The sequence below is a fragment of the Rhineura floridana genome, chromosome 3 (assembly GCF_030035675.1).
Source record: "Rhineura floridana isolate rRhiFlo1 chromosome 3, rRhiFlo1.hap2, whole genome shotgun sequence".
Taxonomy (NCBI): Eukaryota; Metazoa; Chordata; class Lepidosauria; order Squamata; family Rhineuridae; genus Rhineura; species Rhineura floridana.
The window spans coordinates 220,068,191-220,090,332 of record NC_084482.1 but is presented as its reverse complement, the minus strand read 5'-3'; the positions used below and the strand labels follow the sequence as shown (position 1 = coordinate 220,090,332).

The 22,142-nt window shown below is 44.0% G+C and overlaps 1 protein-coding gene across 2 annotated transcripts in view; it reads right to left on the bottom strand.

Moving 5' to 3' along the window:
- LOC133381680 (major histocompatibility complex class I-related gene protein-like) overlaps nt 1–22,142 on the bottom strand; it is a 34,332-nt gene that overhangs the window by 6,741 nt on the left and 5,449 nt on the right. For both annotated transcript variants that reach the window (XM_061621057.1, XM_061621058.1), the window contains exons 2-3: nt 16,063–16,124; nt 5,605–5,880 (exon numbers count right to left, since the gene is read on the bottom strand). In XM_061621057.1, the coding sequence (XP_061477041.1) occupies nt 5,605–5,880; nt 16,063–16,114 (328 nt within the window). In that variant the 5' untranslated portion in view covers nt 16,115–16,124. The remainder of the gene's footprint in view (nt 1–5,604; nt 5,881–16,062; nt 16,125–22,142) is intronic.

Here is a 22,142-nt window from a genome sequence, read left to right as displayed (position 1 = left end):
GGGGTCCCTGTGCTTTCCCAGGGTTTGGTTTCCTGGGAAAGAAGGTCAGCGGAGACTGTGGTGTCCTTAAGAAATATGGTTTATGTATTTATGCACATTCTAACCTGAGCTTAAGATGGAGGGATTCAAGGCATCAGCAGTCCAAAAGAGCTTGCATTTCCATCAGGCTTACAGGAGGCATCCTAAAGCCACAATGCAGAGAGCCATCCTCTCTGTCTGCCTCCAGCTCCCAGCCTTTCCTCTGACTCAACCCAAAACACAAACCTCTTGTTGGCCTCAGGAAGGGGGAGGGTGTGATGTTCCTGTATTAGCGTATATATGGTAAGTGCTGTTTGTCTAGGAGATACATGGTAAGTGGAATGAAAGAGGAGGGGGGAGTAAATGGGCAGTAGAATGCTGGATGATTGGCTGAGGTTTTGGATGGCTGAGAGTATAAATGGAAGGATGACAGTTGAATCTGGGTGGACGTGAGTGGGTTGTCTGAGAGGTGTTTGAGAGGTGTTTGGTGGTGTTTGTCAGGAGAGTGTGGAGAAGGAGGGACTGGTGGAGTCCCTGGTGGTGCCTAGTGACAGGCAGTAGCCACGAGCAGGTAGGAACCTGACAGGGAGAGCCAGGGAAGGGCGTCACAGAGGGCGCTCCTGAACAGTTTCAGTAACAAGGGGATCTCCCTGGCCCAGTTAAGGGGCACTTGATAGGCCCATTAACTCACCTGGCCAGTCTAACTTAGACTAACAAAGAGGACTCATCTGACAAGCAGGAGTGGGTTTCTCCACTGCAGGGCCCACCTTCTGGTGCAGGGTTCCAAATGAGAGGCTGGAAGGGGGACTGTTAGAAACCATCTATCTCAACTCCCAAACCCATAACAATATTAAAGTGCATTGTTTTTTTGCATGGGTGGCAACGTTTCACTGGGTCCTGTCTATCCCCATACCCACTACTTCCATTTTGTGGAAAACAATGGATGCAGGCTACCTTTAAAAACAACTCTTTTACGCCAAACTGCTCTTGCAAAATACATTTGTATTAAACATTAAAAGTGCCCTTAGGAATATAGCAAGCGGCTTTATACTGAGTCAGACCCTTGGCCCACCTAACTCCATACTGTCTGCACTGACCGGCAGCTGCTCTCCAGGGTTTCAGACAGGGAATCTCTCCCAGCCGTACCTGGAGGTGCCATTGGGGATTGAACCTGGGACCTTCTGTACGAAAGGCAGAAGCTCCTCCACTGAGCTACATGTTACCAAATCCTCCCAAACTACACAGGAAGTGGATTGGACTGTGAAAGACCAACCCAAATGGTGTTTGCATTTTGACAACTTTGTAGGGCAGTCCAATATCTCAGAGAGGAGGTCAGGTCTCCTGCTCCCTTGGTGCATTCACTATAGCTGCCCAATTTCCCTGCTTTTTAAAGTCTGGTAGAAATATCTGTGGGCTAGAGGTACATTCTTAAACCGCAAGGTTTTTTGCCTATTAGTGAATATGATTTTTTTGGACTGCTCTTTTGTGCAAACCTGGTAAATTGAAATATTTTATTTCAAAAACTAATATAAAGGAGCACACCGACTGGTAAGCACCTGCCTGTGTGCATGCCCACAATGGACACAAGGCTTCCAGAACTTATGGTGGGTGGCAAAGTACTAACTGAGGGGAAGAGACAACAGCACACAGTGCGAATCCATCCCACCAAGCACCACCCACTAGTGTGGACAGGAAACATCAAGGCAGATGCTGCAGGCATAAAGCTGAAATCTCTCATGCGTGGATGAAAGCACGCAAAAGCTTTAAGTGCAACAAAAACACCTTACTGAGAGAGACCACTCCTAACTTGATTTAAATTGTAAATTGTATTTGTAAATTATATTGTTTTATTGATGTGTTTTATATTGTATTTTTATATTTGTGTTTTTTGTAAGTTGCTTTGAGGGCCTTTGGCTGAAAGGAGGGTATAAATAAATAAATAAATAAATAAATAAATAAATAAATAAATAAATAAATAATGTGCACGTGGAAAGAGTGACCCATGTATGCATTAGCACCCCAGCGTGAACATAGCCTCATGGAAAGAAGCTTTAAAAAGGAAGAATTGAATCATTTATGGGGGGAACTTAATATACTGTGGCTTCTGAATCTCATGAAAACGGTTTAAGATGGTATCAGAACAGCACCAAACTCTGGTGATAATATTAATGATTTAGAACGCTCCTGACATGCTGGAAACGCAGAAAAGCAAGAGAGCTTTCTTACGCTAATCCTTATGCTAAAGGTTCTTGGAAGCAAATACAGAACATGGTTAATGTTATGTTGGAAGCTTAGGAAGAAGCAGTAATGTGGCTGAGTGCTTGATCGGAGATGGGTGAAGGAATAGTGTTTTGCAGTGTTCAGAAGCATGGCAGTTTCACTTTCAGCCAGGATGCCTTTGGTGAGGCTCACCGAAAGGAACTATTCCGGTTGGAGACTAAGGATGCAAGCGTTCCTGATAAAGGAAGATTTATGGCAGGTGTTAGAAGATGACCCACCGGTAGCTCCGCAGCCTGCAGCGTGGATTCGCATGGATGAAAAGGCAAGAGCATTAATCATTTTGGCTTTAGATGACTCTCAGTTGCTATATGTACAAGAGAAAGCAACAGCGAAGCTTATGTGGACTGAATTAAACACAGTGCATGTGAGAAAAACAGCCAGTAGCAAGATTTACTTAGCACAGAAACTTTATCAGATGAAGCTGGCTGAGCACGGGACAATGTCAGAGCATTTATTGGAATTAAAGAGGCTGTTTGCAGAACTACAAGAGAGGAATGTGGAGCATACAGAGTTACAGCAAGTTTATATTATCTTATCTTCGCTGGATTCATCTTGGGATTCGATTGTGAGTTCGTTAGAGGCAATGCAGGATGCCAATCTAACTGTGGAATACGTCTCACGCAAGCTTCTCCAGGAGTGGGAGAGAAGACAGGATGCCAGAGGACGGGAGAGAGCGAAGAACAGAGAAAGCAGGAAAACAAACTTCAAAGACACAGAAGCAAGATCTTTTGGACTTAAAGCTTGTTACTATTGTGGTTCGAAAACACATCTACAAAGAGACTGTGAGGCAAAGCGAAAAGGACGAGGCAAGAAGTCATCAAGTGTACAGCTGGTGAGTGCTGAGAAATGCAAACCGAAAAGCTGTGAGAACAGAGACAGTGCTGTCTGGGTTGTTGATTCTGGGGCGACCCATAGCTTAATAAAGGACAAAACTTTGTTCAGAACTTCACTTCCCGCGAAAGAGGTGGTTGTGCTGGCAGACGGCACACACAGAGAGGTGTTGGGAAGAGGTACAGTAAAGCTAAATGTTTTGAACACAATTATGACTGATGTATTCTATGTACCAGGCTTAGAATGCAATATTATGTCTGTAAAGAAACTGAATGCTATGGGATATAGTGTCATGTTTAAACAAGGGACATGTGAGATACAGAAGGGAGACAAACTCTGTATGAAGGGGTTTCTGAGAAATTCACTGTTTTACATCCAGTTCAAACTCACAGGTTGTGCTGCTATGAGTGCTAACAGAAAGGCTCATGATAGATGCATTCATCTATGGCACAGAAAACGAGGGCACGCTAGTTTTGGTACAATAATGAAAACACCCAGTAATAGTGTGGATGTAACACTGAAGGAATGTAACCAGTATGTGGATTGTGATGTATGTAACCAAACCAAAGCCACAGATGCTCCCATATGCAAAGAGGCAGAGTGTAGCACAAACGCACCATATCAACTGATACATATTGATTTAGCTGGACCATTACAAAGCTCACAAGGAGGTGCCAAATATTTTCTAGTGATAGTGGATGACTATACTAGATATAGCACCGTCTATCTGTTACATGGTAAAGATGAAGCAGAGGGGGAACTGAAAATGTTTGTGAAAAAGGTGGAAGTGCAACATGGTGTAACAATACAAAGAATACGCGCTGATCAAGGGGGAGAGTTTACTGGAAAATCCTTAGAGCAGTATTTGACAAAGAAGGGCATAGAACAGAATTTCACTGCACCATTTTCACCATTTCAGAATGGGATTGCTGAGAGAAAAAAATAGGACACTTCAGGATGCAACAAGAGCCATGTTGAGGGATTCTGAGTTGTCAAATGCATTTTGGAGAGAGTGCATGTTGTATGCCACTTACATACAGAACAGGCTATATCATAGAGCACTTAAAATGACGCCATATGAGAAGCTCACAGGAAAGAAGCAGAGACTGCAGCACATTGCAAGGTTTGGGGCAAAGTGCCAGGTGCACATACCCAAAGGTAAACGACATGGGAAATTGGCTCAAAGAGCACAGAGAGGGAATGTGTTAGGATTTCAAAATGCATATTACCATGTATGGGTACAGAATCAGAGAAAAGTGGTGCTGAGTAGGAGCATCAAGGTACAGGAGCAAGATAGGGATCACACTGAAAACGTTGATCTGGGGAATTCACACACTACATCCATAGAACATGTAATAGAGCAGGAAATAAAACAGGAGGAAGAGGAACAACCTGTTGCTGATGTGGATGAGAGAGGCAAAGAAGAAACTGAACCTCAGGTAACACTGAGACGCTCTGAAAGAGCTAACCTGGGTAAACCACCTGAGAGGTTTCAAATTAGCTCGGTAAGAAGTCATGAAACAGAAAGGTGGAAAGAATGGGATGATGGTAAAACATTGTACTTGGATTGTATTAAACCGTCATGAATGCAGAAAAGTAAACTGTAATGTGAAAAGCAATGTAAAAATGTGGTGAAACATGTAATGTGTTGAAACATTGTGTAAGGAATGTCTTTATGGAAAAGGTGGGAACTGTAGGCTACTGAGATGTATGTGTCTGGTATTTTCCACAAAGACAGAACTGAAATAACCAGTAATGGGTTAAAACTGTGCAGGCAGTCCAAGGACACAGACTGCAGCTGTACAGAGCTGGAAAGGCATAAAACCTTGAAACTGAAACCACTCGGTGTGGGGGGTGTTTAGTATGCTAGGAGAGCTAAGAAGAATTTATGTCTGTAAAATTCCTGTCAGTAAAGACTCTTAAACTTATAACTGTCTGAGTGTGCGTTGCTATCTTTCTACTGGTTCTGGGTGCCTGGCACAAACGTGCAAATGCCGGCCGTCAATACACCGCTGCAACAGCCTCTACTCCCAATTTGTCCAATTAGAAACATTAGAAACAGACAAAAGGAAGTACTTCTTTACTCAGCGCATAGTTAAACTATGGCATTTGCTCCCACAAGATGCAGTAATGGCCACCAGCTTGGACGGCTTTAAAAGAAGATTAGACAAATTCATGGAGGACAGGGCTATCAATGGCTACTAGCCGTGATGGCTGTGCTCTGCCACCCTAGTCAGAGGCAGCATGCTTCTGAAAACCAGTTGCCGGAAGCCTCAGGAGGGGAGAGTGTTCTTGCACTCGGGTCCTGCTTGCGGGCTTCCCCCAGGCACCTGGTTGGCCACTGTGAGAACAGGATGCTGGACTAGATGGGCCACTGGCCTGATCCAGCAGGCTCTTCTTATGTTCTTATGTTCTTATGCCCCTAGGATGAGGATGTGGGGAGGGGAACACGTTCCTGCCCTGCCCATTGCTCACCTCTGGTCTGGTTGTAATGTTTTTGCAGATTCACCAGGTCCCTTCTGAACCTCTGCTCACTGCTCTGAAATCTCCAAGTGTTTATATCCCAGAACTGAGGATAGTACTTCTCCACATTCTTCATCCATGAGATGCGAGGCTGGGCCCGCCTCGTCTGGCTGTCGTAGTAAGTAGCGAGCTGGCCATCCACATACGTTACCCCACTGAACTGGACCAGTCCTTGGCTGGGCTCCCACAATGCACTGTACATGCCATCCATGGAATGAGATGAGGAACCTGCAAGGGAAAAAAAGGGGGCAGAGTTAGAGGGGCACATGGGCACACCCCAAACGAGCCTAGGAACTCTCTGTGTAGCAGCATCCTGCACCTCCACAGAAGCAGAAAGAGAGTCCTTTGCCCTGATATGAGATCAACCCACCCTCAGCAGCTCCTGATAAGTTCTGTCAAAAAAGAAGTCTGGGTTGCCCCAGGCCCCAAAACCCTAATATGATTGATTGAAACTTTATTTTTACCCTGCCCTTTTTCCAAACTGGAACTCAGGGCGGCTTACAAATAAAACTACATGTAGTTAAAAGCATACAAAAACATACAATTAAAATACAAAAAAACTCTGCACAACCTTAAAACCTTAAAAGGCACTTAAAAATCTAAAAACAATTTAAAATAATACACATAATAATAAAAAACAATAAAACAAGCAGTTTGAGAACTTTCTTCCAGTTGCTTTGTGCTCCTTGCAGGAAAGCAGGGATCTGTCCGCCTGCCTCTCTCTCCCCCCCCCCCAAGAAGTAGAATTTGGTTCCTTATTCAAGACGGAACTGCAGCCTGCAGAAGGAGCCACACTTCACACACCTCTCCCCAAAGAAGCTGTGGGCCACCCACCCTCTCGTCTGCCCCATCTTCCTTCTTCCTTAGGGTGCTTCTACGCCATTATTTTTTTATTAATAATAGTATCCAAGCTAATACCCTGGAAGACAGAAACATGCAAAAATGCAAAGGGACCTTGAGAGGCTGGAGCATTGGGCTGGAAATAACAGAATGAAATCAACAGGGATAAATGCAAAGGTCTACACTTAGGAAAAAGAAACCAAATGCACAGTTATAAGATGGGGGATACTTGGCTCAGCAGTACGACATGTGAGAAGGATCTTGGAATTGTTGTTGATCACAAGCTGAATATGAGCCAACAGTGTGATGAGCCCTTGCTGATTACTACAAAAAGGAACTCCTGGAAATTAACCATGACAAATCGAAAGTCATGATTTTTACCAGGAGGAGACTAAAACATCGATGGCAGATTAATGATTACCCAATAGAGCAGGTCACGACCTATAGATACCTTGGGATGAAATTTCATTCCTCAGGATCGTGGCAAGTCCAAATAAAAAATGCTACTGCCAATGCACATAGAACTGCAAGGGCGCTCCTCAGTGGCGTCACTAGGGTTGGTGTCACCCGGTGTGGTAACTCATGGTGTCACCCCCATGGACCTCCTCCCGTACAAGGTATGATAGTATTCTTCAAGTACTTGAAAGGTGGGCTGGGATCTCTTCTCGATCGTCCCAGAGTGCAGGACACAGAATAATGGGCTCAAGTTGCAGGAAGCCAGATTCTGACTGAACGTCAGGAAAAACTGTTAGAGCGACGTGACAATGGGACCAATGAACTGGGGAGGTACTGGGCTCTCCAACCATGGAGGCCTTCAAGAGGGCAGCTGGACAGGGACCTGTCAGGGATGCTTTAATCCAGATCCCTGCATTGAGCAGGGGGTTGGACTCGATGGCCTTATAAGGACCTCCCAATGCTCTACCATCCTATGATTCTATGAAATTTACACCTTGGAAAGGGGACAGTTCCAAAAACATCCATTTCATAAACAAAAGTCACAACTCACGTGCTAGAAGTAAACAATTTCTGACATACACTTTCATCCATTTTGGAAATACAGGCTTTTCCCTGCAACAGGGGAGGTCTGTGGTTCTCCGGATGTTGCCAGACCCCCAACTCCCATCAGCCCCAGCCAGCATGGCCAATGGTCAGAGAGGGCCTGAATCCGTCCCTGCCCAATGGCAAAGCGCCTCGGGCCCCCTTGGGAATTTATGTTCCTGCAGATATTCCTGGACTGCAACCCCTATTAGCCTCAGCAAGCAGAACCCATGGCCAGGGGTGATGGGAGGTTCCCCATAGCAGTCCCAATGTTTAGATGCAGTCAGTTTCCTTGCAATTTCCACCCATTGCCTCTACTCCTGTCCTCTTGAGTGCTTTACTTTACTTTTATTTTTACAGTCATAGACCCGATACAATCAAATAAAATACATACAATAACTATCCAAATAAAACAATATTGCAATGTTACAAAAGTGCAGCCAGTCCATCAGGAGGAGGGATCTTCATTCATATAGATTGGGCAGCAAAAATAAATTTGGCAACAGATAAGGTGCAATCTCTATTTGAGGCTGACAAAAGATAGGGAAGTAGGCGATCAAGCGGCTTATGAGGAAAGTTTTTTATAATTGGAATTATAAATTTAGAACGTTCAATAATATATAGTGAGCACTCAAAGAAAATATGAAAGAGAGTTTCAATATCGCAAGCATTGCAGGGGCACAGTCGATGTTTATACGGTAAGCCCCGATATCTCCCTTCTAACAGCGCAGAAGTTATACAGTTGCATCTCGCCTTAATAAAGGCTAGGCGGTATTTAGGGACCGTGAGAAATTCCAAATAAGAGGCACGTATCGATGGCTCATAACTCAGGCCAAAGTGAATGGGGTAACATGCTGAAGTGGCTGCCGTAATTGCGCATTGAAAGTCTATATCTCTAATCCGGGCCAGAATAGAATATTTCACTGCTGCTGGCTCTTGTGATGCTAGATACTCTAAAGAAAGACCTATGGTTGCAAGATAAGTGGAAAACGTTTTAGCCCATGGGGAGGAAAAAGGATCCTCCCACAAGAGTGGAGGATAGCCAGAAGAATACTCATATGACAATTTAGACCAATAATCAAAAGCTATAGTCCACGCTTGGGCCTCAAGCGAGATTAGGCCAGATTCCAATCTAAGGGCTGCAGATGGCAGACAGTTTGGAACACCAAAAATTTGTCGGAGAAAAATTGAAAGTACAGTCTCTACAGAGGAATCAAAGGCCCCAATCCATAACGGAACTCCATATAGCAGTTGGGGAATTATTTTAGATCTAAAAACCTGTAGGGCTGCCGGAATATATTGACCTCCTTTTATAAAAAAAAACGTAAAATGCCCTTTGCTGAGTTCCGTGCAGTTGTAATGGCAGCTCGGATATGGGGAACCCAGGACAGTGATGAGTGGAATAAGATACCTAAGTACTCGAACTGAGTAACCTGAGCAATTTGGTGGGCATTGATCGTCCATTCAGAAGTTGAAGAGCGTTTAGTAAATACTACAATTTTAGTTTTAGAAAAATTTATAGTCAGCTGGTTTTCCTGGCAATATAACATAAAAGCTCGGAATGGTCGTTTTAGACCGATTTTAGATAGAGATAGAAGGACGGCATCATCAGCATATAACAATAGGGGGCAGTGCTGAGTCGCTAGTTTGGGGAGTGAAAATCTGGCGAATAACAGCTAATTGCTAAATCATTCATGAAGAGGTTAAATAGAAGAGGGGCTAGGATACAGCCTTGTCTAACTCCTTTTGTTGTAAAAATGGGGTTTGTGCACGGCCACATCTGACACGAAAAGATGTATGCTGGTGCAATCGGATGATTAAGAAAAGGAGTCTTTTGTCAGTTGTAGTATTTGCAAGTTTTACCCATAATTTCTCCCTACGGATAGAGTCGAAAGCGGATTTTAAATCAACAAATGCAAGATATAGGCCATTGCCCCATCGATTCCTATATTTTTCAGCTAGGTGATTTAAGATTACACAATGATCAATCACAGACCCGCCTTTCCTAAAGCCCGCCTGCTCCCAGCCCAAAATATTTTCCTCTTCTAGCCATGTGGAAAGTCTCCCTTTCAAGTAGCTGGCATAAAGTTTGCCGATTACAGAGAGAAGGCTGATTGGTCTATAATTCGCAGGATCTTCTCTAATCCCTTTCTTAAATATGGGAATAACTATGGCTTCTAGCCAGGACTCAGAGGGGTATCCAAATTTATTTATTTATTTATTTAATTAAGCTTATATACCGCCCGACTAGCAACAGCTCTCTGGGCGGTGAACATTAAAAATACAATAAAAATAACACAAAACTGTACACAAAACTGTTCAGTCTAAAATCAAAATATAATAATTTAGAATTAACAGGAATTAAAATGCCTCAGAGAAGAGAAAGGTTTTAACCTGGCGCCGAAAAGATGATAGTGTCGGCGCCAGGCGCACCTCCTCGAGAAGACCATTCCATAGTTCAGGGGCCACCACTGAGAAGGCCCTAGATCTTGTCACCACTCTCCGGGCTTCCCTATGAGTCGGAACCCGGAGGAGGACCTTCGTAGTAGACCGTAGTGTACGGGCCGGTTCATATCGGGAGAGGCGTTCCGGCAGATATCGTGGTCCCACGCCATATAAGGCTTTATAGGTAAGTACCAACACTTTGAATCTGGCCCGGAAGCATATTGGAAGCCAGTGCAAACGGGCTAGCACAGGTGTTATATGCTCAGACCGCTTAGTTCTTGTTAGCAGTCTGGCCGCCGCATTTTGCACTAGCTGTAGCTTCCGAATCGTCTTCAAAGGTAGCCCTACATAAAGCGCATTGCAGTAGTCCAGACGCGAGGTTACCATAGCATGTACCACTGATGTGAGGTCCTCCTTACTCAGATAGGGACGTAGCTGGGCTACCAACCGAAGTTGGTAGAACGCATTCCGGGCCACCGAGGCTACATGAGCCTCAAGTGTGAGGGAAGAGTCTAAGATGACTCCCAGACTACGCACCTGTTCCTTTAGGGGGAGTGTAATCCCATCCAGGACAGGGTATATATCCACCATCCGATCAGAGAAACCATCCACCAACAGCATCTCAGTCTTGTCAGGATTGAGTCTCAGTTTGTTAGTTCTCATCCAGTCCATTATCGCAGCCAGGCAACGGTTCAGCACGTCGACTGCCTCACCCAAAGAAGATGTAAAGGAGAAGTAGAGCTGCGTGTCATCAGCATACTGATGACAACGCACTCCAAAACTCCTGATGACCGCCCCCAGCGGCTTCATATAAATGTTAAAAAGCATGGGAGACAGAACCGAACCCTGCAGGACCCCACATTGGAGAACCCACGGTGTCGAGCAATGTTCCCCAAGCACTATCTTCTGGAGACGACCCGCTAAGTAGGAGCGGAACCACTGCCAAGCAGTGCCTCCAACTCCCAACTCCGCAAGCCTCTCCAGAAGGATACCATGGTCGATGGTATCAAAAGCCGCTGAGAGATCAAGGAGAATCAACAGAGTTACACTCCCTCTGTCTCTCTCCCGACATAGGTCATCAAACAGGGCGACCAAGGCAGTCTCAGTGCCAAAACCAGGCCTGAACCCCAATTGAAATGGATCTACATAATCGGTTTCATCCAATAGCACCTGGAGCTGGTCAGCAACCACTCGTTCCAGGATCTTGCCCAGGAACGGAACATTGGCTACTGGTCTGTAGCTGCTGAAATCCTCTGGGTCCAAGGAAGGTTTTTTCAGGAGTGGTCTCACTGCCGTCTCTTTCAGATAGCCAGGGACCACTCCCTCTCGTAAAGAGGCATTAATCACTTCCTTGGCCCAGCCAACTGTTCCTTCCTTGCTAGTTTTGATTAGCCAAGAGGGGCAAGGATCCAGTACCGAGGGGATCGCACGAACCTGTCCAAGCACCTTGTCCACGTCCTCGAACTGAACATTTATTTATTATTGTAAACAGGTTGGCCAACAGGGGAGCCCACCAGACCTGATATACTTTCAACAGTTCAGGGGGTATGTTATCAAAACCAGGTGCTTTGCCTGGTTTTAAACTGCCAATCAGATCAGTTATTTCCTTTTGAGTGACAGGTGCCCATATCGGTAGATTTGTTAGGTTAAGGGATGGGGAAATGCGACATGTATCCTCATAATTATCAGTAAAATGTTGTTCCCATTGATAGGGAGGGATGCTGCCTGGGGCAAAGTTTAAAGACCTCATATCTCCAGAAACCAGCTTCCAGAAGGTTTTCGAGTTTTTGTGTCGGGAGGCTTGTATTAAGGCCTTCCACCCTTCCTGAACAGCCTGCCTTTTTTTGGCGGCTATCGTTGCCTTATATTTCCTTTTGATAACAAAATACTCAGAAGGAAGAATATTGGCGTTTTGAAGGCAATATTGTAGATAGGACTCCCTTAGTTGTCTCTTGAGATCACGACAGTCCTTATCGAACCATCTAGGAAAACCTGTTCTATAGATTACCCTATGTGGAGAAGGTTTGGGCACTAAGGTCATTTTTAAATTTGAGATCAGAGTAGCGTAATCTATTAATATAGCACGGGGATCTGTGGCTTTCATTATTCGCTCCTGTAGGGCCACTCCTAAAGAAGAGGTAAAATTTTTTGCCATGTTGAATCTACAGAAGGACACCAAATGGTCCTTTTATATGTAAAATATGCTGAGTTTGCCATTGGGTTATATTCTAGATCCAAATGTCCCCTTTCTGGTAGTTGTATAGAGAATATTAGGGGAAGATGGTCACTGTCCTGTCTATTGCCCACCATAAACCTCGATGTTAGGTTAAGTAGGTGTTGCGAAATTAAGACATAGTCGATGACACTGCTTCCTCGGCCAGAAATGTAAGTATATTCTGCGCATGGATCTACCAGTCTGAGGCCGGTCAGCATTATGAGATTATGACTGCCAATCAGACGAGTTAGGCAGATGCCTCCATAATTTATCTTAATATCCTTAGAAACCCTAACATGGGTGGGAGCATATTGAGCATTATCCTCTCCCCCCCAAAGATTTGATGCAAATAATGCATCATTATTGGGGCCGGTTGTGATGTTCCTGTATTAATGTATATATGGTAAGTGCTGTTTGTATAGGAGATACATGGTAAGTGGAATGAAAGAGGAGGGGGGAGTAAATGGGCAGTAGAATGCTGGATGATTGGCTGAGTGTTTAGAATGGCTGAGAGTATAAATGGAAGGATGACAGTTAAATCTGGGTGGACGTTAGTGGGTTGTTTGAGAGGTGTTAGGTGGATGTGAGTGGGTTGTTTTGGTGGGTTTTTGAGAGGAGATTGTGTGGAGAGTTGGTGGATGTGAGGAGAGTGTGGAGTTCGGATTAATACTAAGACAAGTACCAGAAATAGATGAAACCATATGCTTATGTGCCTTTATAAAGTAATCTTGTTATCTCTGTTATTTAATAAAAACTATATTTGGTTTACCAAAGGCCTGATCCTTAGCTGGGGTTATACAGACCAGAAGGGAGGGCAAGGTGCTTACCAAGGCTGAAGGGAAACTGTAACAATTGGTGGCAGCGGTGAAGGGAAGAATATAACACCACAAGTATTCAGAGCAAACCAGGATCGTATGCTTTATATATAAAGATCAAAGGGATTGGGGACAGCTTAAGCACTCAGTCACAGAGGTAACCTGATAGAGAGACTCAGGCAGAGTCTCTGGGAATACTGGTTATAGGACGTGACTGGTGGTGCTGCCTAGCAGGGGGATCTGTTGAGATCTGTGCTAGAGCGGGGAGAGAAACCATAAAAAAGGACAGTCTGGACTGGTGGAGTCCCTGGTGGTGCCTAGTGACAGGCAGTAACCACGAGCAGGTAGGAACCTGACAGGGAGAGCCAGGGAATGGCGTCACACCGGTCCTAGCATTAAAATCACCCATGATGATAAGAAAGGCTTTAGGAAATAGAACCTCAAGTTCTGTTAAGTATCTTTCTAAGTCTTCCCAAGCTTGTTCATTTAATTCCCTAGAGGAATATGGAGGAATATAGACATTGACTAACAGAAATGATATGGTATTATACGACAGTAAAACCCCCATAGCTATGTTTTTACATGAGTGGATGCTTTTAAAATGTTCTGACAGTGCGGTAGAAATCATTAGTGCCAGGCCACCTTTTGCTCTACCGATTGATTTAGGTTGAGAATAAACCGCAGGTAGACACAAAATAGAAAAGCCATCCAGTATTAGATTTTGGGTGCACCACATCTCTTGGAGAAAAAATATATCAGATTTATTCAGGTAAGCAATCAGATCTAAGTTCTTTTGTTTAGCAGTCCAGCCTGCTATATTCCAAGATAAAAAGTGTAGTACATACTTGGATATAGATGAAACATTCTGACACCGCCCAGAGGGTATTGCAGTTGGGACTGGAAACTTTTCATATAATAAATTTGTTTGGGAAGAAAAATATCATTTTAATTCTGTGATCTGATTTAAAGACCCCGTAACATCCATAACAACAGCTCCTGATTTGATTTGACGGACAGAAGATTGTGAAACTCGTTTATCCAACAGTGGGGTAGATTGTTGCCTGGTCGGAGAAGCCAATTCCCCAAGGTCCAAGAATCTTGACTTTATCCAGTCCTCTCCTCCCTGGAGCAGTTTACTTATATTACTGTAAATGGGAACCTTAGGGGATGCTGTACGGAGCTTTAGTGGCTTTGAGAGCAGATTAGCAGCCGCGTTTAGATTACTAATACAACGTTCTTTCTTCTGATTCATTGTGGGTTTCACGGCTTCCAAGCATTGTATTAAATTATATAGTTTATCAATAATCATTGATCTCTCAGTCTCTGGTAGGTGAGAATATAGTTCAGTAAGTTGAATTTCCTCAGGCTCCAATTCCAGCATGAAAGCAGACATCACTTGAGGATCTTTGAGCAAGGAGCTGGGCAGGGTTTAACTGTTGAAGGTTCCATTGGTTAACATCTATTGAGGACGTCTCAGACTCGATAATTGATGGTCTGGGAACTTTTGGTTGGGGTCTTACCAACGGTGATGGCAGTGCGCTGTTGATATAATATCGTTGTAGAGTTAAACCCCGTTCCTTTAACTTTTCTCTTGCATAAAAAATCTGGTTGGCAAAAGTCGATGAATGAAAGGTGATAATCAGCTGCCAGTCCCCTGGCTTGAGAGATATGTTTGTCATATATTTAATGTAATTTATGCGGTGAGTTTCGGAGAACAGTAGACCAAAACAATGATCCAAAAATGGAATGCTCGGAAAAGGAGACCGACGTCCGGAAGTCCTAATATGGTACGTAACTACTAGCTTTTCTGGCTGTAGTACTAGATTCCATGAATCAAAATTGTTTAAAGTCAGATATTTAGAGGAGGATGATCCAGTCTCCGATGATAACATCAGCTGTATGGGGGTTTCTCCCATTTTCTCTTTACTAGAATCGGTGTAAGGATGAGGCTCTTTTGATTTTGAGGTGGGTCTTTTTCCATTCTATTAGCTTCCGGCTTATGAGCATCTAATAATTTAAACAGAGGCTTGAAGTTCATTTTCCTTAATGAATTACATTTAGGATTCTTGATGTTCTTTGACTTTTTCTGATTTGATTTTGACCGAGGGTGGTTTTTCAGAGTCCTAGTCTTGCACTTATTTATTCCCCCTGTAGGCAGTTTTTGATGCTCATGAACAGATGGTGGCATTACCGATGTCCCCTGGTCACTATTTTCATTATACAAATGAGGTCCCAACGCTTGAACTAGCGTGTTAAGCAAGTTGTTGGTTACAGCTATGTAATTTTTAACAGAGCTCAGTTTGTTGTACAATAACTCCTTCCAGCCCAAACAGGAAGCCCCTGGGGCATTAGAGTTTAAATATTTCATGTCATTCTCCTCTGTTCTCTTTTCGGGGGGGGGAGTTTGATGCCCTTGAGTTTCTTGATATGAGTCAATGGTAATTATCTCCGAAGGGGGACCATTGTTTGTTAATATTGTTGGATTTGGAGTATTTATAGTATAATTTAAGCCGGCATCTTCCAGTTCCTCCGCCAGGCTTTTTGTTGTTGTAGAAACAACACAAGGATTTAATAAGAAGGGGCGGTCTAACGACCAGTCCTGGGGAGTTTCTGGCAGGAGTTTGGAATTTAAAGCCCTTTGCAGCTGTGGTAAAGTTTTCACAGAGTCTTGTAGGTATGGGAAAAAAATTGTAATTTTTGTTTGAAGGTTGCTTGCCATAACGTCACCCTCAGGGGATATTCCCAACTCCTGGAGTCTTTTTCTAGTTGAAACCATCAATCTCAAGGACTTCCTCCGTCAGTGTAGATTCATTTAATGGAATGAGTTTAGCCAAAAGATTTATGGCTTTCAGCTCCTTTAACTCGAGAAGAGAAGGTAAGTTGCAGGCGTTTAGTACAGCATATAAAGGAACTTAATTGCCAGGTTATCAAGCTCACCCATATAGGTCATCAGCAGTTAAAATTCCATTTTAAAGGTAAAACAAAAAATAGCTAAAATAAAGAATTTACAAAACACGTATCTAAAAAAACAAGAGCGAGTAAAGAAACACGTCTTACCGGAAGCAATAAACCGGAAGGCTCCCAACAGGACAAGCAGGAGTGCAACCATTTTAGTTTGGCTGGGGAAAAAAAGTAAAGTAAAGTAAAGTAAAGCTCTTGAGTGACAGAGGACAAACATGCTCCATCCTCTACATCACAGCCCTTGAAGACAACTGTCACATCTCCCTTTAACAGTCTCTTCTCCAGGCTAAACATATTGAGATATTTCCATTGTTTCTCAACAGTTGCAAATAAGAGCAGGCCAGGTAGCTTTTTTAGTTAGTTGTCAATCCTGGCTAAGGCTGAGGATTAGTTCTGCATTCTAGTGTTTCTCAAACTACTCCTCATCTCTGGAAAGCCATACCTAAAATGCTCTTCTGATTTACAATATATGTCAGTCAAGAGATTTAGCAAGCTAGTCTTAATCATCATTTTCTGAAACATTTTTACAGAGAGGAATAAAACAACAACAGGCAATTGGCAAGTTCTTTGCCACTGGATGATAGAATCTGGAAAAATGTCCAAGTAATTAATTACATGTGGCAAGATCCTGGAACGTGTGGTTGCTGACCAGCTCCAGGCGCTATTGGATGAAACCGATTATCTAGATCCATTTCAATCGGGCTTCAGGCCTGGTTTTGGCACTGAGACTGCCTTGGTCGCCCTGTTTGATGACCTATGTCGGGAGAGAGACAGAGGGAGTGTAACTCTGTTGATTCTCCTTGACCTCTCAGTGGCTTTTGATACCATCGACCATGGTATCCTTCTGGAGAGGCTTGCGGAGTTGGGAGTTGGAGGCACTGCTTGGCAGTGGTTCCGCTCCTACTTAGCGGGTCGTCTCCAGAAGATAGTGCTTGGGGAACATTGCTCGACACCGTGGGTTCTCCAATGTGGGGTCCTGCAGGGTTCGGTTCTGTCTCCCATGCTTTTTAACATTTATATGAAGCCGCTGGGGGCGGTCTGTGATGTTCCTATATTAATGTATATATGGTAAGTGTTGTTGTTTTAGAAGATACATGGTAAGTGGAGTGAAAGAGGAGGGGGAGTGAATGGGCAGTAGAATGCGAGATGATTGGCTGAGTGTTTAAAATGGCTGAATGTATAAAAGGAAGAGTGAGAGTGGAATCGGGGGGGGAGAAGAGAACTGAGTGGATTGCTTGGTGGGGTTTTAGAGAGTTGTTTGCCAGGAGGGAGGTGGAGTTCGGATTAGTATTGAGTAAAACCATATGCTTATGTGCCTTAAGAAGAAATCTTGTTAATCTTGTTAGCTTTGTTATCTTTAATAAATACTTAATTTGGTTTACCAAAGGCCTGATCCTTGGCTGGGGTTTCACAGACCAGAAGGGAGGGTGAGGTAATGACCAAGGCTGAAGGGGAACTGTAACAAATGGTGGCAGCGGTGAAGAGAATAACAATACCAGTATTCAGAGTCTCTGGGAATACTAGTTTTGGGACGTTACTGGTGGTTGCCTAGCAGGGGGATCTGTTGAGATCTGTGCTAGAGCGGATAGGTAAACCATAAGAGAGTGCGGTCCGGACTGGTGGAGTCCCTGGTGGTGCCTAGAGACAGGCAGTAACCACGAGCAGGTAGGAACCTGACAGGGAGAGCCAGGGAAGGAAGCATCACATGTGGCAGTAGCGGTGGGATACGAACCAAAGAGATTCCCAAAGACACGTGGTGACAAAGGAGACTACGTCACAGGTGGTGTCAGTAGCGGTGGGATACGAACAACAGAGAATCCAGATACGAATACTAGAGAATCCAGAACAGTGGTGTGGCAAACAGAAATAACAAAACAAGATTTCTTGTGAGAGTGACTGGCAAAGAGTGTGTGGCAAAGAGTGAGTGAACTCAAACACCATGGCTGAATATATAAAAATGAAAGGAGAGGAGCTGGTGGAGAAGTGCGTAACATTCAATTTACCTCACGAGGGTAAAGGGGTAGATGAATTGAGGGTAGCACTAATAGGATTTGCAACTGCCCAGCAAAAACAACCTGTCAGAGAAGAGACCCCAGAAGGATACTCAACCAATCCCGCTTATATAGAGTATTTGAGAGAGAAGTTAAGATGGGAGCATGAGTTGGAAACTGAAAGATTGAGGAGGGAGGCTGATGAGAAAGAAAAGCAGCGGGTCTTTGAGGCTGAGGAAAAAGATAAACAGCGAGAGTTGGAAGCTGAGAAGTTGAAGATGGAAACTGAGAGAATGAGAATGGGGTTTGAGGAGAGGGAGAAGCAACGAGCAGTGGATGCCGAATTACAAGTAGAAAAGTTAAAATTTGGTAGAGAGAAATTTCACTCTGAGGAGGCAAGGAAAGACAGAGATGGAGCAAAAATAAAAATTACTCCAAAGGACTTTGCTGTCTATGAGCCTGGTCAAGATCCTCAAATTTACCTCAGCACCTTTGAAAAAGCAGCTCAGTTGTGGGGGCTACCTGAAGATAAATACATGCAGTATTTATCAAATCTGATTAAAGGGGAATTGGCTGAGGTATACCAATATTTCCCCTCAGACAGGCCCGTCACCTATGCTGAATTCAAGGAAGCAGTGTTTAAAAGATTCAGACTGGGGCCTGATTATTTTAGAAAGCTTGTCAGAAATTGCCAGATACAGACAGGGAGGTCTTTTGTGGAACTGGGAGCAAAATTGATGGATATATTTGGAAAGTGGATGAGTAGTGCCAAAGCTCAGTCTGTGGAGGAGGTGAAAAACCTCATGATACTGGATCAATTATACCATCAGTTACCACCAGAAATAAGGCTCCTGGTCAAAGACCGTTCCCCTACATTGGTGCAGGAGGCCGCAGAGATGGCGGATCACTTCGCCTCCAATAGAACTGGCTGGGTGGGGAAAACATCAAGAGATTTTAAACCCAAACCATATAATGCTTGCAGAAGGGATGTGGTACCACAATGAGTGAGTCCTCCATTAAAATCTGAAGGGCACAGGACACCCCAGAGTGGATCTGTGTACCCTAAAAGTGAGGAGAAATTATGCTAGAAATGTGGTAGACCAGGGCACCTACGTTTTCAATGTGAGGTTGCCAACCCCAGTAGTAATCCTGCTCAGACAAGGGCAGTGAAAACAGAGCCCAAGGCTTTAGAAACAGCGAAAAAGGTTCAGTTCTGCCAGATAAACTGGACAGAAGTAACAGACCTTGATTCAAGTCTGAGAGAGGAAGTGAGTGTACAAGGGGCAAATTATTGGGCATTGCTTGATACTGGTGCCGCTCAGACATTACTGAGGCCAGATTTAATAAAATCTGAGGTAATATTACCTCAGGAAACTGTGACTATCCAAGGAGTGAGAGGTCAACCAGAAAGTTTGCCTGTGGCCCTGGTGGAAATGACTTGGAGAGGCCGAGAGGGCCAATATAAAGTAGGCATTAATGCCCAGCAACAAGAACCAGCAATACTGGGAAGGGATGTAATGGGCGCCCAAGGAAAGATCTATGTAGTGACCAGACAGCAAATTGGCAGAGAAAAAGAAGCCATATTAAGGGGGGCTGAAACAAACAGGGTGGAATCTGTTAGCCAGCCTCAGGTCACCATAGCAACCACTAGCAGGCCTGGTGAAGGAGACAGACTGTATCAAGTGGTCTCTGGGGAAGAAGCAGAGCAATTCAGGGAAGAGCTGCATAAAGATATAAGTTTGAAGCAGATAAAGGAACAAGCCCTGACCCAACAGATTCCTTTCACTGACAAACTGAGGAATCAAGTTGTGTGTGAGAATGGGATTTTATATAGACTGTGGATGCCTGCTGAGAGAAAGGATGAATGTGAACCAGTGAAGCAATTGATAGTACCTAGCAAATACAGAACCAGATTGCTAGAGGTAGCCCACGATGTCCCATGTGCAGGACATCTGGGAATAAAAAAGACCAAGAGGAGATTGGCTGCACATTATTATTGGTCAGATATCTCCAAAGATGTAAAACAACATTGTCTATCTTGTGGAATATGCCAAAAGGTGGGAAAGAATGGAGTAAAGACCAAGGCACCCTTAAAGCCCCTTCCTATAATTGGACAACCCTTTTATAGAGTGGGAATAGATTTGGTGGGCCCTTTTTCCAAACCCACAAGGCATGGCAAGAAATATCTAGTGGTGGTGGTGGATTTTGCCACCAGGTACCCAGACGCAGAAGCACTGAGATCTGTAGAAGCCCCTGTAGTGGCAGAGGCTTTATTAAAAATCTTTATGAGGCTGGGTTTCCCTCATGAAGTGCTGACAGATCAAGGCAGTGTATTCATGGGAGAAGTGATGCAATGTATGTGGAAATGTTGTGGTCTAAAACATCTAAAGACCACTACTTACCATGCCGCCACTAATGGGCTAACTGAGAGATTTAATGGAGTTTTGAAGGGCATGATAAGAAGCTATGTTCAAGATCACCCACAAGACTGGGATGAACATTTGGGATGCTTCTTATTTGCATACAGAGAAGTCCCTCAGGAGTCAACAGGCTTCTCACCCTTTGAACTAATGTTTACTAGAAAAGTGAGGGGACCTTTGGAACTGCTAAAAAATTCATGGGAAGGAACTCTGGGAGAGTCCAAAACTTCTGTAGTAGATTTTGTATTGGAATTCCGCAATAAATTGACATCAATGATGGAAGTAGTGAAAGAGAATTTGAGTCATGCACAGGAGAAGCAAAGTTACTGGTATGACAGAACAGCCAGAGAACGTGTGTATGATGTGGGAGATATGGTTATGGCGTTCATACCCAGGAAACATGACAAATTACAGGCTAACTGGGAAGGACCATATACCATCAGAGAAAGGCTTGACACAGTGACGTATGTAATCACCACAGACCAATTAAACAAAAGCAAAGTGGTTCATGTAAATAAGTTAAAGGCTTATCATACCAGGGATGCAAAGGTGTTGCAAGTTACCTTATTCCCTGAGGGAAGTGGGCCTGAACTTCTAGATTTGGTACAGGAAAGCAAAGACAAAGGAGGGGTAGATCAAGTGGAATGGTCAGAGGAGGTAGAGGAAGAAGTAAAAGAAGAGATTCTGAGAGTTTTGAAAACCTATAGGAACCTCTTTAGCAACAAACCTGGCCGAACCAGTATAGTTATACATTCCATTGATACTGGAGATCATGCCCCAATCAGATCTGTTCCGTACCGTGTGAATGGGAAAGTTTTGAATGAGAACAAAAAGGAGGTGGAAGAGACGCTGGAATTAGGAGTGATCAGGGAATCCATCAGTCCCTGGGCCTCAAGTATTGTCCTGGTTCCGAAAAAAGATGGAACGACAAGGTTTTGCATTGATTATCGGCTAATCAATAAAATTACTGTCCCAGATGCGTATCCTATGCCTAGGGTAGACGCTATGTTAGAGTTATTGGGGGCAGCAACCATTATCTCTACACTAGATCTCTGTAAAGGATTTTGGCAAATGGAACTAGACGAGCAATCCAGAGCCAAAACTGCCTTCAGTACACCAGATGGGTTATATGAGTTTGTGACCTTACCCATGGGACTAAGGAACTCACCAAGTTCATTTCAGAGGCTAATCAATACTGTGTTGCGAGGCATGTCAGATTTTGCAGTGGTCTATATCGATGACGTGGCCATTTTTAGCAAGTCGGTGCCTGAGCATGTCCAACACCTGACAACAGTATTGGAGGCCTTAAGAAAAGCAGGCCTCACAATAAAAGCTAAGAAATGCCAGTTTGGACTAAAGGAAGTAATCTATTTAGGACATAAGGTGGGGAGTGGGAAAATCACCCCCTTATGGAGCAAGGTGGAGGCAATACAAGCGTGGCCGATCCCCTTAACCAAAAAACAAGTAAGGGCATTTCTGGGTGTGGCTGGATTTTATAGGAAGTTTGTGAGAAATTTTGGGGAAATAGCAACCCCCTTGCATGAATTAACAAAGAAGAAGTGTTCTGAGCGTGTGGTATGGACGGATGAATGTCAGAAGGCTTTTGATCTACTGAAGCAAGCCTTGTGCCAAGGACCCATATTAATAGCACCAGACTATGAGAAACCATTCATCGTGGCTACAGATGCGTCGGACCTGGCGCTGGGAGTCGTCTTGCTACAGGAGAGAGAAGGCACCAGACATCCAGTGGCGTACCTGAGTCGCA